This window comes from Hyla sarda, chromosome 6 (assembly GCF_029499605.1).
Source record: "Hyla sarda isolate aHylSar1 chromosome 6, aHylSar1.hap1, whole genome shotgun sequence".
Taxonomy (NCBI): Eukaryota; Metazoa; Chordata; class Amphibia; order Anura; family Hylidae; genus Hyla; species Hyla sarda.
In genome coordinates, this window is record NC_079194.1 from 287,269,310 (window position 1) to 287,287,116 (window position 17,807).

Here is a 17,807-nt window from a genome sequence, read left to right on the forward strand (position 1 = left end):
AATCAGATCGCTTCTTTCATTTTTAACAAGGCCTCTGCAAAATGAAAGAAGCAATCTGATTGGTTGCTATGGGAAACTGGGCAACTTTTCCACTGGACAGGTTTTGATAAATCGCCCCCAATGTGCTTAAGATCTTCACCTATACCTATAATACTTACTATACATTGCATAGGGCCCTATTTTTCCTGACAGTCTCTCAGTCTTTGACTGGAAGCACATGGTAAGTGAGATTTTACACCTGTTCACACTGGTGCGGTGCTGTGTGGCGTCCATTGCTGTGGGAAGGAGTGGCCCAGGGACTGGTTCAGGCAGCATTGGGGCTGCTCTGCCAGTGGGGCGTTCCCCCTGTGGGCACTGGCGTTGCGGCGGTGGTGGTCACCGCCCAGTGCTACGCTATTTTATGCTAGAGACGTTAGGGACCCGCTACTTACAGGTGGCCGTGACGTGGCTAGTGGGCCTGCACTTCATAATCATAAAGTACACTAATGACCTGTTAGATTAATACATTTTGCTGAGAAGCCTTAGATCATTGTACATGTTTGTGGATGTGCGACCATGTCTGTTTTCCTCTACTTGAATTCACTTATTTTTTTAATGTTTCGTTGCAACATGTCTACTTTGTTTTTGCGGTATTTTTTATAACAATACATACATGTGGTTTTTTCATCTATTTAGATACGCCTTTACCAATGTCCCAGGAGAACCCACCATAGTGCCAAAGCCTGATGCCACTGTCCCCATAGGGCAGAGATATGGGCTGAGTAACCTGGACTTTTTGAAGATAAATCGCATGTATCAGTGCGGTAATGGAACTTATTTATCAGATATTTATAACTTTTTTTTTTCTGTCTTAAAAAAATAAATAAAAAAAAAGCATACATGCGAGTAATGCCTCCAGATGTTGCAAAACAACAACTCCCCCCATGCCTGGGTGAAGTAAAAAAAACTGTGACCCGTAGCCAAATGTGACCTGAACCCAGCGCTTTCAGTCCTTCTCAGTGCTGATCGCAGTTAGGGGTTAGGATTAGTGTTGGGCGCGAATATTCGCATTTCGAATACTTATCGTGAATATTGCAAATTTAAAAATAGGCGAATAATGCGAATATATTCGCTATATTTTCGAAATTATGAATATTCACTTTTTCCCGCATATTCGCATATGTGAATATTCGCATATTCCTTCTTTTCACTTGTGGCCAATTAGAATGATGCACATACACTTGTCAGAGGTTATCGACAACATCCCTAGCAACCAATAGTAAAGTTGCCCACCCCCTCACTGTTTTCTTCCTCGAATATGCAAATATGCGAAATTCGCAAATATAGGACAAATATTCGTCTATACATTCGCGAAATATCGCGAATTTGAATATGGCCAATGCCGCTCATCACTAGTTAGGATTAGGGTTAGAATTATGTTTAGGGTTAGGATTAAAGGGGTACATCGGTCGAAAACTATTTATTTTTTAAATCAACTGGTGCCAGAAAGTTAAACAGATTTGTAAATTACTTCTATTTAAAAATCTTAAGCTTAAAGGGGTACTCCGGTGAAAACCTTTTTTCTTTTAAATCAACTGGTGGCAGAAAGTTAAACATATTTGTAAATTACTTCTATTGAAAAATCTTAATCCTTCCAGTACTTATTAGCTGCTGAATGCTACAGAGGAAATTCCTTTCTTTTTGGAACACTGATGAGATCACGAGCACAGTGCTCTCTGCTGACATCTCTGTCCATTTTACCAACCATGCATAGCAGATGTTTGCTAAGGGCAGAATGGTGGCTCAGTGGTTAGCAGTGCTGTCTTGCAGTGCTGGGGACTTGGGTTCAAATCCCACTAAGGACAACAATAAATAAAGCATTAGTATTATTATAATAACGTCAGCAGAGAGAACTGTGTTCGTGATGTCATCAGAGAGCATTCCAAAAAGAAAAGAATTTCCTCTGTAGTATTCAGCAGCTAATAAGTACCGGAAGGATTAAGATTTTTTAATAGAAGTCATTTACAAATATGTTTAACTTTCTGCCACCAGTTGATTTAAAAGAAAAAAGGTTTTCACCGGAGTACCCCTTTAAAGCTACTTAGATGAAAGCTTCTTGTTACGTTATTGCATATACGCTCTGACAATGAACTCTGTGCTCCATTCTTGCTGCTGCAAGATTTTTCTTTCTTTGTTATTTTTCTTTTTTCTTTTCCTATGGTACTGAATTGAAAATTGTATTGATAAAACAATAAATAAACAGTTAAATAAAAAAAAATCTTAATCCTTCCAGTACTTATCAACTGCTGTATGCTACAGAGGGAGTTGTTTTCTTTTTAATATTTTTTTCTGTCTGACCACAGTGCTCTCTGCTGACACCTCTGTCCGTGTCAGGTACTGTCCAGAGCAGGAGAGGTTTGCTATGGGGATTTGCTCCTGCTCTGGATAGTTCCTGAAATGGACAGAAGTGTTAGCAGAGAGCACTGTGGTCAGACTGAAAATAATTTAAAAAAAGAAAAGAACTTCCTCTGTAGTATACAGCAGCTGATAAGTACTGGAAGGATTAAGATTTTTAAATAGAAGTGATTTACAAATCTGTATAACTTTCTCGCACCAGTTGATTTAAAAAAAAAAAAAAAAAACATGTTTTCCACCGGAGTACCCCTTTAAGGGTTAGGATTAGGGTAAAGGGTTAAGATTAGGGGTAAAGGTTAGAGGTTAGGATTAGAGGTTAGGGGTTATGAATAGGGTTAGGGAGTGAGAGGAAGCTGGCTGTAAAGTGGAAAAGTGTGCCTCTTTGCGGAGCATCACATTCTTCTACAGGGACAAAGTTTTCTTCATTACACTGAGCATGCTGGGAGTTGTAGTTTTGAAACATCCGGAGGTCCACAGTTTGGAGACCACTGAACTGTCCTATACCATCTTTTTTTTTGTATATATATATATATATATATATATATATATATATAGTGATCCCTCAACTTACAATGGCCTCAACATACAATAGTTTCAACATACAATGTTTTTTTCTGGACCATTGTAAGTTGAAACCAGACTCAACATACAATGTACAGACAGTCCAGATCTGTGAAACCTGTCACAACTGGAGGAACTGACCAATCAGAATGGGCATTTTACTGGTAAATCACCTTTATTACTGAAGTGCCTGCACTGACTGGTGTCTGGTAGCGCCCCCTACAGTACAGGGAGGAATTACATGTTCTGTACTACTCCTTACCTGTGCCAGGGTTAGCTGCTCCTTTGGACACCAAGTAAGGGCGGCTCCATTTGGGACACTGTGTGTTCTGTATAGGACCCTGAAGAATCTTCTGTCCTCTACTTAAAGGAGTAGTCCAGTGGTGACTCAGTGGTGAACAACTTATCCCCTATCCTAAGGATAGGGGATAAGTTGCAGATCGCGAGGGGTCCGACCGCTGGGGCCCCCTGCGATCTCCTGTACGGAGCCCCGACAGCCCGCGGGAAGGGGGCGGGTCGACCTCCGCACGAAGCGGCGGCCGACACGCCCCCTCAATACAACTCTATGGCAGAGCCGAAGCGCTGCCTTCATCAATCTCCGGCTCTGCCATTGAGATGTATTGAGGGGGCGTGTCGGACGCCGCTTCGTGCGGGGGTCGACACCCGCTATCTGGCCGGAGAGCCTGGCCCCCGTACAGAGAGATCGCGGGGGGCCCCAGCGGTCGGACCCCCCGCGATCTCAAACTTATCCCCTATCCTTAGGATAGGGGATACGTTTTTCACCACTGGACTGCCCCTTTAAACCATTGTTTCCCAACAAGGGTGCCTCCAGCTGTTGCAAAACTACAACTCCCAGCATGCCCGGACAGCCAACGGCTGTCCGGGCATGCTGAGAGCTGTAGTTTTGCAACAGCTGGAGGCACCCTGGTTGGGAAACACTGAAATAAACAGTGATTTACAGCTCCCAGCAGATCTTTCTTACTTTTATATGTAAGGATTTGCTTTATCTTTATTAGTTATCTACTTATTTTTCTTTAATCCTCCCTTTTTCCTATTTTCGGATGACATTTTGGTGGCTTCAGAACCAATTACCAGGTTTCCATAGAGTTCTGGTCTCAACATACAATGGTTTCAACATACAATGGTCGTCCTGGAACCGATTAATATTGTAACTTGAGGGACCTCTGTATATATATATATATATATATATATATATATATATATATATATATATACATGTGTTTAAACATTTAGAGAAAAAAAAGGTATACATGCAAGTTTGGCTTCCAGATGTTGGAAAACTGCAAAACTACACCTCCCAGCATGCCCGGGCGTGCTGGAAGTTGTAGTTTTGGAACATCTGGAGGTCCACAGTTTGATTACTGTCCTATACTATAACAACCACTAACTTTTTCTGTTTTTTTGGTTTTTCTATTATAGACGTGTGTAGTTTTCTTCTCAGCGAGCCTTCAGGGAGTTTTCAGTCCGGAAATACAACTCCCGCATCCCCGAGTAGACCAGGATGTACATGGCTCATTCGTGTTCCAGCAAACAAGGTATTTCATGTCCTTAGAAATAACCAGGACAGCTTTTCGGCTTCTAAAAATACACATGGAAGTTTTTATTGTTAAAGCAAAGCAAGCCGAGATTTTGAAAATGGTGAGGAATCGCAGAGCAAAATTTTATTTTTTTTCATACAATTTTTTTCCAGTATTGTGGATAATAAAAAATGTAGTTTAATTTAAACCTGATGGAAATACTTACTATTGACATCATTGCTGTGGTTCACACTGGCGGGAATAGGCTGTGTGGTAGGGTACGGTGCGGTGCCACTTGCCCAAACCGCTGGCAGAGGTTATTGTTTTTTATCTTAATTGTATATTTACTATATTCAATACAGAGATAAAATTAGATAAGAAATAGTAATAGATTAAATCGGGGGGGGGGGGGGTTGCATGCAGGAGGAATCATTCTCACCAATGGTAGGCGCTATGATAGATAGATAGATATTAGATAGACATGAGATAGATAGATATGAGGTAGATAGATATTAGATAGATAGATATGAGATAGATAGATATGAGATAGAGAGATAGATAGATATGAGATAGATAGATAGATATGAGATAGATAGATATGAGATAGACATGAGATAGATAGATATGAGGTAGATAGATATGAGATAGATAGATATGAGATAGATAGATAGATATACAGCAACAGAAGAATGCAGCAGCACACTGCCAGCACAAGGATATAGGTGAAACATGAATATGCAGTTAAAACATGGAGAGCTATACAGCTATGGTGTAATAGATGCAAATGTGAAACTATGAAATAGTGAGGCACTTAGCTCGCAAATTTGTCTCCGCCGGCGGTCAAATAGCTTGGACCGTCCCACCGCGATAAGGTGGCCGCATTGTGACGGACCCTACACTGTGAATATGCCTCTGTGTGAACAGTTCAGTAAGCATGGCAGGATCTGGAACATCCAAGACACCTTATATACACACCTGATTCTTTGTCTAGATAGATAGATAGATAGATAGATATGAGATAGATAGATATGAGATAGATAGATAGATATTAGATAGATATGAGATAGATAGATGGATATGAGATAGATAGATATGAGATAGATAGATAGATATGAGATAGATAGATAGATAGATATGAGATAGATATATATGAGATAGATAGATAGATAGATAGATATGAGAGAGATAGATAGATAGATAGATAGATATGAGATAGATAGATATGAGATAGATAGATATGAGATAGATAGATAGATATGAGATAGATAAATATAAGATAGATAGATAGATATGAGATAGATAGATAGATAGATATGAGATAGATAGATAGATATGAGATAGATATGAGATAGATATACAGCAACAGAAGAATACAGCAGCACACTGCCAGCACAAGGATATAGGTGAAACATGAATATGCAGATAAAACATGGAGAGCTATACAGCTATGGTGTAATAGATGCAAATGTGAAACTATGAGATAATGAGGCACTTAGCTCGCAAATTTGTCTCCGCCGGCGGTCAAATAGCTTGGACCGTCCCACCGCGATAAGGTGGCCTCAATGGGACGGACCCTACACTGTGAATATGCCTCTGTGTGAACAGTTCAGTAAGCATGGCAGGGTCTGGAACATCCAAGACACCTTATATACACACCTGATTCTTTGTCTAGATAGATAGATAGATAGATAGATATGAGATAGATAGATAGATATTAGATAGATATGAGATAGATAGATGGATATGAGATAGATAGATATGAGATAGATAGATAGATAGATAGATATGAGATAGATAGATAGATAGATAGATATGAGATAGATATATATGAGATAGATAGATATGAGATAGATAGATATGAGATAGATATGATATGAGATAGATAGATATGAGATAGATAGATAGATATGAGATAGATAGATATGAGATAGATAGATATATATGAGATAGGTAGATATGAGATAGATAGATATGAGATAGATAGATAGATATGAGATAGATAGATAGTAAGATAGATAGATAGATAGATAGATAGATAGATATGAGATAGATAGATATGAGATAGATAGACAGATAGATAGATAGATATGAGATAGATAGATGCAGGACACCAATTGGTCAAGGTCACGGACCCAAAATCCAGATGAAGTAAAAAATATAGTCGCAGCACTCCAAATAGGGGGAAAAAATATAAGGTCGCTTTATTCCATACAAAAACAGGAGCTCCTGTTTTTGTATTGATAAAGCCACCTTATATTTTTTTTCACCTATTTGGAGTGCTGCAACTATATTTTTTTTACTTCATCTAGATAGATAGATAATAGATATTAGATAGATAGATATGAGATAGATATGAGATAGATAGATCGATAGGAGATAGATAGAGATAGATAGATAGTTCCAGATAATTGGGCAGCACTTGTAGAGTTAATAGTCCTTAAAATGTGCAAGCTAGAGATGGACACGGTCTCCAGGAGTCCCAGATAAATACACTTGAAAGAAGGTGACAGCACCCAAATTACGGTGAAGAAGGTGTGTGGCTTTATTCACCAAACATCAGAGTGACGTCTCGGCCGTCTCACATGGACATTTTCAAGCAACAAATGGTACAAAGTGCAGAGTATAAATAGTTCACAAGACTCATTAACATACAGTGCATCATTATAAAAAGGGGACATTCACTCAGGGGCGCATCTGCAGTGTATTTGGCACCACAGATGCGCTGCCAGCACACACAGAGTTAAGGCAGAGCTCAATGTGTGTGCCAGCAGCGCATCCCCGACATCAAATACGCTGCGGATACGCTCCCATGTGAACATACCCTAACAGTGTTTTCCAAAAAGTGTGCCTCCAGCTGTTGCAAAACTACAACTTTCAGCATTTGTCGGGACATCCTGGGAGTTTTGGTTTTGCAATATTTGGGGCTACACTGGCTGGAAACAGGCCTGATGCAAGGATTTTTGCCACCCTAGGCCAAAGACAATTTTGCCGTTCCCTGACCCCGCCCATGGAGGATGGCATGATGTCAGGATGTTGGAAGTACCTGACCTTGGTGATCGCCCCTGTCTGCTTTGGAGGTGGCGCTGCGCTCCTCCAGCAGGCTGGAAAAAGCTGATTATTATAGTATGGGTGGGGTTGGGGTACCGTGGCGTGACTATATGCAGGACTTGACTATTTGTAGTGACAGCAGACATAGGCTTTTGACTTACTGGAATGACTGTAGCTTTGTGGTCTTCCAGACGCTGGTCACTAGCACTGAGATCTCTGGTGGTTGCTGTGCTCAGTAGCAGATGGTAAGAGAGGGAATTGTAATGGCCGCCCCTTTATATAGTGGGGGGCTGGACTAAGGCCCATTGGTCAAGCTGCGGGTCATAGGTTAAGCTGGTGCTCTCTGGGTAACATCATGTGACAACATAACATAACATGTGACAATCTCACAGGTCCTTTAGACAACTCGCAGGTCCTTTAGACTAGCTATACATTAGGACACTGACTACACATAAGGTAAGATAAATAACATTATAGAAACAGCAGGGGAGACCCCAGGTCCATGAGGGACTCAACCTGACAGGGCCTAAGTGTAGTGCAGGACCATGTCCTATACTGGGATATTACACAGACATATAGCCCAGAATGAGTAGATTTACATAAATATAGTTAATAAAGTTAATTTACATAAATAAATAATTAAGTTATACAGGAACTCCTCTCATAACAGAGAATAAACCTTGATATCTACTGGAAATGCACAACAATTCCTGTGAGATTTTTCTTCCACGTTTTAGGTCATTTTGCAGTTCCATGCCTTCACTACTTCCCCATCCTGCTCCACCGACTTTATTGTTGTCTATGATGGAGCCAGCAAGTCGTCCCCAGTCCTTGGAAATACAACATGTCGGAGCGGAGAGCCTCCACCGGTCGTGTCCTCTGGAAGCCTGATGTTAGTGGAATTCTGGAGCCACGAGAAGACAACGTTCTCAGCCACATATCAGACAGGTAGAGTGGGTGCAGTATGAAGTGTACTGTGGCATGCAATGGGCACCATATTTGGCTTCTATGGGATAGGGATCATCTCTTTCTGTGAGCAGTTTATTAAACCATTATTTTTTATCTTTCAAGTGGTTTGTGGAGGAACAATGGCGGCTGTAAATGGAACAGTGACATCTCCGGGATATCCCACCAAGTACTTCTCATCTGTAGACTGTAAATGGTCCATTGTGGCCCCTCCTGGGTATAAGGTAAGCAGTAAAAGAGCCGCAGCACTCCTTCAGCTCTTCCAGAGCACAACCCTCAGCACTTTCATGCTGCCTGAACCACGAGTCCCCAGGGTGGTCCCTGATGGTTCCTGCTTGAACCACCGACCTTGAGTGATAGATTTCAATCAAGGCTGGTGGGGCAGGGAGAAAGTGCTGAGGACTCACCACGATGACTTGTGCCTCAGGCAGCATTAGGCCCCATTCACACTGACATTGTGCCCCGTCGGAGGAATGTCCGTGAGGCCCTTTTATTGTGCCTTAATGGACGTTCTTTTTGATGGGGCCCAACGGGAAACAACAGGTCCCGACAGATCCCATTTTCTATTATGGGGTCCCTCGGGCACTTTTGTTTTTCGACGGGAGTAGCATGAGAAAAAAACGTTGCATGATGTATTTTTCCTCCCGCTATTCGCCAACAGATGTCACACTGTCGTGTCGGAACGGCAGTGTGAAAGAAGCCTTACAGTGATGACAGGTACTCTTTAATATAATCAATGGGGACTGTTGCGTAGCGTCAACCCAATAATGCAGGGGGTGACAACCACAGATCTTCATAGCCTTGTACATTCTGTTGTTTTCACTGAATCTCCTCCTTCCTGTACCTTATGTAAGACTATTGCTAACTAAACATCTCTACCTGTCCCCTCAATGTGCTGGAGGCTCCTTAACTGCCTGTGACTTACCGTCTGCTGCCTCTCCTGGGCCTTTTATTTTTAGACCTTAAAGGGGTATTCCGCCCCTAGACATCTTATCCCCTATCCAAAGGATAGGGGATAAGATGTCTAATCGTGGGGGTCCTGCCGCTGGTTCCGGGGGTCGTGACGTCTCGGCCATGCCCCTTTTGATGTCACACCACGCCCCCTCAATGCAAGTCTATGGGAGGGGGCGTGGCGACTGCCACGCCCCCTCCCATAGACTTGCATTGAGGGAGCGTGGTTGGACATCAAGAGGGGCGTGGCCATGACATCACGACCCCCACCGCCCCCTCCAAGCATTCGCAACAAAATGTTCCCAATACTGGGGCAGCGGAGTACCCCTTTAAACCAGAGGTGTAACTTGTAGTTTGTGGGCCTCAATGCAAAATGTGTAACAGGGCTCCATGTCTATCATGTGCTCTTTAAAGGGGTATTCCAGGCAAAACCTTTTTTTATATATATATATATATATATATATATATATATATAAACTGGCTCTGGAAAGTTAAACAGATTTGTAAATTACTTCTATTAAAAAATCTTAATCTCCCCTGGGTAGAGGCAGGGTTGTTTCACTTTGCAGATCTAGTGGACCCGATCAAAAGAACATTCCTAACCTTTCAAGCCCTTAGTGACAAGTTTAATCTCCCTAATGACACACAAAACTTTCTCCAAACCGTCACTTCACATGCAGGGTTAAGCTCACCTGAAGCTGCTTTCCCTAAACCAACATCCTTTGAGTTGTTGTGTAGGGGTGAGACCACCACGAGAGGTTTGATATCCTCCATTTACAATATTTTACATTCTTTCATATATCAAGATAATTGGAAACACCCCTACATGACAAAATGGGAAGAATATTTAGGCTATGAAATTCCAAGAGCCACATGGCAAACTATATGGGATCGAGCAGCGAAATCTTCTTCCTGCGTAATACATAAAGAAAATCAATACAAAATTCTCTTTCAGTGGTATCACACACCGGAAGTATTAAACAAACTTCATCCACAAAATAATTCTAGTTGCTGGAGGTGTAGTATGGAGTTAGGTACACTACCACACATATTTTGGGATTGTCCCTCCCTGCGTCATTTTTGGTTGGAAGTGCAGTCTTTAATAGGGAAGATACTGAAACTGAAGATACATCTGAACCCAATCAATTATCTCTTAAATGTGCCCCCCCCCCCCTGGTATTAGAAAAAATAAACTCAGATTATTCCATTCCATACTCACGGCTGCAAAGTGTTTGATAGCCAAAGAATGGAAAAAACCTACCCCTCCATCCGTACAAGCCCTAACCAATAGGATTCTGGAAGTTAGGCGGATGGAATATCTCTCTGCAATGACAGATAACAGGCTTTCTCATTTCTACGAAACTTGGAAGGAATGGGATGATTATATAGAAGACGATAACCAACACTGAATGGAGGAGAGTCGGAAGAGGTCGCATAGGCATGGACCTATTCTATAGTTCACATCTTGGTCAAACAGGTACTTTATTTTTATTATTTTTATCTTTTTTTTTTTTTTCTCTTTCTTTTCCTTCTTCTTTTCATTTTCTTTATTCCGTTTCTGGAATCTAACCAAAATAATATAGATTGCTATGTTCCTACCTAATACACACTCACGGATTTGAATGTATTGTAGATAATCTATAAATCTGCAACTCAATTCCTATAGAAACATGGCAACTGCTTCAAGCTACCTAGTTGTAGGGTTCTTGTTACAATATTGCATATACGCTTTGACAATGAACTCTATTCTTGCTGCTGCAAGATTTTTCTTTCTTTGTTATTTTTATTTTTCTATTTTACTGAATTGAAAATTGTATTGATAAAACGATAAATAAACAGTTAAATAAAAAAAAAAAATCTTAATCTTTCCAATAGTTATTAGCTTCTGAAGTTTTCTGTATAACTGCTCAATGATGATGTCCCGTCCCGGGAGCTGTGCATGATGGGAGAATATCCCCATAGGAACTGCACAGCTCCCGGGATGTGAGTCATCAGAGAGCAGTTAGACAGAAAACAACAACTCAACTTCAGAAGCTAATAACTATTGGAAGGATTAAGATTTTTTTAATAGAAGTAATTTACAAATCTGTTTAACTTTCCGGAGCCAGTTGATATATAAAAAAAAGTTTTGGCCTGGAATACCCCTTTAATAATACTGGCGTCGTCTTATGGGGCAGAGGTGACTTGGGTCCTGTCACGTACCAGGGCCCCGATGCGCCTCTGCACCTCCTATAGTTACGCCCCTGCCTGCAACCTTACTTCCTCAGACCTATGCTGACAATATGGACTGATCTATACACATATAGCTTCTGATAGATCTAATATGGCCACACCTTCCTATGGGATGCCTAGACGTCATGGGTTTTAGCCTTGGCGTCATGGGTTTTAGTTTCCAGAGGTACTGCCAGTGGTGATTTCTGCAATCCAGATGGTGGACAGAAGCTGGGTTTTTGGTTTCTAAAATGCAAGTTGGAGGTGGCTTGGGGCAAAATAGAGCAATGCTGGGAGATTAGGTGAAGTTGGAATGAATTCATGTGTCCCAACACTCACCAAGTTCCTTCTAGAAACATTGATTATTGAAGTTTCACAAATAAGGGTATGTATATTTGAAAATGGGGATCCCGTATGACCCCCTTAAAGAGTACCGGTCATCAAACCATATTTTCTAAAATAACTTAGACTATATTCCCTAACTACTCCTAACACCCCTCCTGCCCGTAACAAAAAAAAACTTCCGAGTTTTAAAAAGCTGTGTATCATACCTTTCCCCTTGCTCACATTGTGTGAGCTCCCAGCATGAGTAAGTGGGCGTTCCCCAGCAGGCGCAATGTCACAGAAGCCTACGAGAGCTGTGCCTCGCCATAGACTAAATGCATTTCCTGAGTTTGGTCTCCTGCTAGGCCAGGAGGAGACCAAACTAATTGTTTGACTTGCGCAGGGAACAGAACAGAGCCATCTAGTGGCTGTTTTTCAATAGTATTAACAACATTTAAAGGTTCATAATTTTAACAGCAAGTACATAGCAAAGTGTCTTATAATTACATAAAGAACAATACATAAAAAGTTTAGTTTGGTGACAGGTACTTATTAAACAAGATGCAGCAGTGGCGCCTGAGGTGCTTGGTGGTGTTTTGGGAAACCAGTTCTCCTGTGGGAAACAGAACAAATTTTCCACGATAGATGGATAAAGTAAAAGTTCTTTTTAGTAAATTACCAATGCATTTCGGGAAGGGAACCCCTCGCTTCGTCAGGTCATACAGGAGTTACAACATTTAGGGATGTAACAAAAATACCATTTGCTGCATCCTTAAAGGGGTACTCCGCCCCTAGACATCTAATCCCCTATCCAAAGAATAGGGGATAAGATGTATAATTGCGGGGTCCCACCGCTGGGGACCCCCCTGATCTCCCTGCTGCACCTGGTGTTCATTTATAGCTTTGCGTGCAGCACCAGAGGCTCATGACGGCCTTTGGATAGGGGATGAGATGTCTAGGGGCAGAGTATTCCTTTAAGAGGTTAATACTTTGATGTGTTTGCACCTTATATCTGCCCCCAGGTGCAGCTGACTTTCACCTCTTTTGCCCTGGAGCTTTCCCGAAACTGTATCTATGATTACCTCTCCATCCTGCACGGTTCTCACATAGAATCCTCAGTGTCAGCAAAGTTTTGTGGATCCAATAAGATGCCAGCACAAGTTTCGGCAGGGAACTGGGTGCTGCTAGAATTTCACACTGATAAATCGGTGCAGAGTACGGGCTTCCAGATCAAATACACGTGGGGTAAGTGTGATAAACACCGGAGCCAAGAATAATGTAAAAACAGTCAAAAATACACAGTATACAATGGCCCTGATTTATTAAGAGGGGAGTGGAGTTTTCTTTGTGGGTTTTGATTCCTGAGAGGTATTTTTCCATGGTATTTACTAATGTTTCCCTCTGTTTTGTACGTTTTTATTTTTTTTACTACTGCTCTGACCTATGGTGTTTTCCTCAGCTCAAAATCACCAATTCTGTGCAAACATTTGTAAATATGTTGGGATATTTCTAAAATGTCGGGGGGGGGGGGGGGGGGCACCCCCTTTTCAGCATCCACGCCCCCTTTTCCCAGCATCCATGCCTTTCGGGTGGACGCCACTTAGAAAATATTTTCGGGTTTTCTAAGTAAAATGGAGAGTTTGTGTTTTTTTTGTTGTTTTTTTGCCGCAAATTCTGGCCCAGACTTTTTACACATGCAACAAATTTATCCAATGGAAAAACCTTTAATGTGAATGTACTTATGTCATGCAACATTTTGTTCCCAAAGTCAGCCAGTAATATATAATATATCACACGATCTGCCGGAACCAAATAATTAACTTTTCTTGATAAAAAATACAAGTTTATTTTCCTAATAAAATGTATTTGTTACAATCGGAATATAGGCATATAAAATGGCCGGGAACATGTGATGACGTTATATATCCTACCATGTCTTGCAGGGTTTAGCCCAATTCAGCACCTTTGATAAAAATAACTTTTATATCAGCGCATGCCGTATGCTAACTGCTAGAAACTAGTCATTGGGGGTGGAGATCTGGGCCCAACTAGTCACACTTGTAATGACACCTATCAAGGCATGATTGACAGGCCAGGGAGGGTTAGACATTGTAATGGCTCTGGCTTCACTATTCTACATCGTCTGTGCCACAGCCCTGAGGATCACTGTGGTGATTACTTAAGAATTCACTGCGCATGCCCAGGGAAGGTATCGCTTCCGTACATGCTCAAGATTTCAACCTGGGAAAGAGTACGTCCAACCCTACCAGGCTTGTCACTCACGCCTCGAGGGGTATGATTACTACTTGTTGGGCCCAGGTCTCCACCCCAATGACTAGTGTCTAGTAATTGTTTGGCAGTATTACACTGCGCACATCCACTTATTTAGTTATTTATTTTTATCACTGTGTCCACGTTTTGTGTTCTGTTTGTCCACTAGGATTTGGTCAGGGTGCAGTAGCCCTTCTGGGTGTCCCTTTTGCTGGTCTAGGGGAGGTGTGTGTGGCCATTAGGTTTCTTACCTCCTTGCCTTACCCTGTTGCATCTCTGCTTCGGCAGGATGCCAAAACCGGTTTTACTGGTTCCTTGGTAAAAACCTAAGAACATTTTCGGTCCCTGAGTAGCTTTGGCGAAAGAGGACATTGTACCTTGAACCTTGCAGGTGCCTTTTGGCCTGGATGCGAAGGGTTTGCTTTGTTGGGGGGCCTCTCTCCTTTCGGAGAAGGGCTTGCGATAGACCGTATCCTCGTGCACGTTTTTTTGTGTGAACACTTGCACTTTTTACTCGCACCTGGGTGATTTGAGAGCACATACCTCAACTCTTAATAAATAAAATAATAATAAAAAAAAGGGGCGGATAGTTGTGAGCCAACATGCTGACCCTTATCTTCCCCAACATAATCTCTCCGGGGGAGAGTTGGAAGGCCCCCGTGGACATTAGAGAGTTGGCCAGTCCTGCTAAAACCTCTGGGGTCGCCAACATTTCACTAAAATGTATGTGGGCCTTAAGTGTTTTTCTTTTCTAGTGGTCTGAACCAAGAAAGAAGACCTGATACCCCTCGATTTGGAGTGCGTGGATACAGGAAGACAACAGGTCAACTCATTGTATATCAAATAAAATCATATGAATAATTTCCTGGTGGTGTTCTTCCTTTATCACGTGGGATTCCTCCCTGGTTATAACATAGTTTATGTAGGTTTAGTCACCAGCAGACTCCCTAATACTTTTGGTGGCCATCTCTGGGAGCCACAGCTATTCCAAATGGGGCAGTGACCATAAAAGTGGCCTCAATACAGGAGTCAATAGCTCTGATATTGTGGGAGCTGTCTGGACTGTGTGGGGGTCTAGTTAGAGACAGTGCTCACTGAGGCAGTAACAATCTCTATTTGGTGGTAGTCAGACACCTCAACTTTTGCTGCATGTCTCTCTGTGCAGTCCCTATTCCAGAGTGCCCCACTGTTGACGATGGACATCTTGGAAGTCACCAAATGTCTGACCAGGCACTGCTACTAGTTTCCAATGTTTCTTGATTGGTTAATTTTTGGTTCCAAAACTATACACACCCATTAAAGGGGTTTCCAAGACTTTAAAGAGTACCTGTCATCAACAAAAACTTATAATATGTCGTTCATAATCATTAATGAAGACATATTGTAATATATCTTCATTAAAAAATATTAATATTTATACCAGTTTTTTCCTTTTTATACTTTTGGCCACTAGGGGTCTCTCTTCTATGCCTGGTCTGCAGGCAGCTTCCTATGCTTTTCATAGTAAGTGTACAGCTTTTAGGACTAATGCTGAAAGGGCTCTGGTCCTTCCACAGGAAGTTCAGGAGTCGCTCCCAGCCTGGAGCAGCACTGTGAGCTACAAGCCTGCACATGCCTCTCATATAACAGAGGCCAGTCACCTCCCCCCTGCTCTGTGTTCTCCCTGCCCCTCACCACACGTTATCTTTTACATTGTATTATCTCACTGCACTCCCTGCTCTGTGCCCCCCCCCCCCCCCCCCCCGACATTCATCTTAATTACTGCCTCTGTAATTGCTCCCACCACCCCTGGTTCTCAGCATTGACTTTTTAGTGCAGAGAGACACAGGAGAGAGAGACAGGCTGCCGTTCTTCCCCTGTACTTAGTCTGTATGCACACTGCAGAGCAGTGATTCCCAACCAGAGTGCCTCCAGCTTTTGCAAAACTACAACTCCCAGCATGCCTGGGCAGCTGTTGGCTGTCTGGACATGCTGGTAGTTGTAGTTTTGCAACAGCTGGAGGTACCCTGGTTGGGAAACACTGCTGCAGAGGGAGAGCAGCATACAGGAAGACTGGCAGAAGCAGAGTCCCGGCCAGGCTTCATGTGACATCATGCCTGCCGGGACCCGCCTCCTTCCACCCCTCAGAAAGACAGTGCTCCTGAGCTAATGAAGAGGAATAAAAAAAGGTATTTCCACAGCATTTTAAACCGCAATAAACACAGGGATAGGCATAGTTAGAGTAAGGGACAGATGGGGAGGGGGATCAGGGAAAGTATAGTTGATGACAGGTACTCTTTAATATTTAGGGTCTATTCTTTCTAGATCGTTGGTAGTCCAACTCCTGGTGCCTCCATCGATCAGCTGATGGAAGGCTTGCGGCACTCTTCCCTATCAGACACGGCTCCGTACATTTTGTATTGGCTGTGTTTGGTACTGCAAACCACCACAGGTCAGTCCTACATGACAGGGATTGAGCGACATGTATGGCCTGGTAATGAGGAGGCCAAGGAAAGAAATGGCTCACCCATCATATGACACCCCAGATCATTCATCTGATGCACAGAAAGAAAACCAAAATCAGCATGGGTGCAAGTCAGTCCGTATTATATAGCGAATATCCAACATCTGTATACTGAAACGATTTATAAAACATAGTCATTTGTTGAAATTCTGCAAAAACCACAATAAAAACAACATTCTAAATATTTCCATGGCGTCAAGAGCAACATGTTTCTAACTACTTAGGTGAGTTCTTCATCATGACTGCAGTGTTTGCCCAAGGGCCAGAGCTCCTTTAAGCGTTACTGTAAAAAAACGTTTGATATATCCCGCAGACACGTCAAATGTTTTTATTAGCCAGTGTCCCCCACTGATTTCTAGATATACCTGTGAGACGTGCTCGGCTGAGAACTTTACTCTTTGGCTTTCATATGAGGGATTCCATTGTAACTTTGTGGAGCCTGTCTTATGCAGGAAACAGAAGAAACCTTTGAAATGTCTGGGAAATATCTTGAAGGTTTAAAAAAAAAAAAAATCTCAATAAAGACCAATATATGGAGGGGTCAATCAATATTTTCCCATAGATTCCTATTTTGGAATCCAAAAAATCCCTATGTTCCCATATATTTTAATTTTTGTGATCCCACAAGCTTTATTAGAAAAAAGTGCTCAAAATCAAATTGGAAAAACACTCTCTTAAAATTACACACAGCTCGGGACGGTTTTGTAGATTAGGACCTGTGGTTTCAGGGAGTTATACTCCTCTATTGTTTTTTTTATATAGTGCACCTAAGGAGACATGCCTGCAGGTACATGCTCTCTCATTAACTGGCCTCCGCTTGTGCTGTTAAAAATCTCCCTGCTCTGCCCCCCTCGACATGTTTCGCTACAACATAGCTTTATCAAGAGGTAGCGGGCTACCTCTTGCCCGCTACCTCTTGATAAAGCTACGTTGTAGCGAAACATGTCGAGGGGGGCAGAGCAGGGAGATTTCTAACAGCACAAGTGGATCAATTATTCTAGGGGTATTTTGTTGATATCTACCATAATGTATACCCATAA

General features: G+C 42.1%; 1 protein-coding gene across 1 annotated transcript in view; it reads left to right on the forward strand.

The window, feature by feature from the left end:
* The window catches only part of LOC130277521 (embryonic protein UVS.2-like), a 28,681-nt gene extending 13,557 nt beyond the window's left edge, over positions 1-15,124 (forward strand). Inside the window, exons 5-10 of the mRNA XM_056528197.1 lie at positions 676-803; positions 4,396-4,511; positions 8,279-8,489; positions 8,613-8,731; positions 13,016-13,238; positions 15,020-15,124. Of these exons, the coding sequence (XP_056384172.1) occupies positions 676-803; positions 4,396-4,511; positions 8,279-8,489; positions 8,613-8,731; positions 13,016-13,238; positions 15,020-15,027 (805 nt within the window). The 3' untranslated portion in view covers positions 15,028-15,124. The remainder of the gene's footprint in view (positions 1-675; positions 804-4,395; positions 4,512-8,278; positions 8,490-8,612; positions 8,732-13,015; positions 13,239-15,019) is intronic.
* Positions 15,125-17,807: the final 2,683 nt, after the last annotated feature.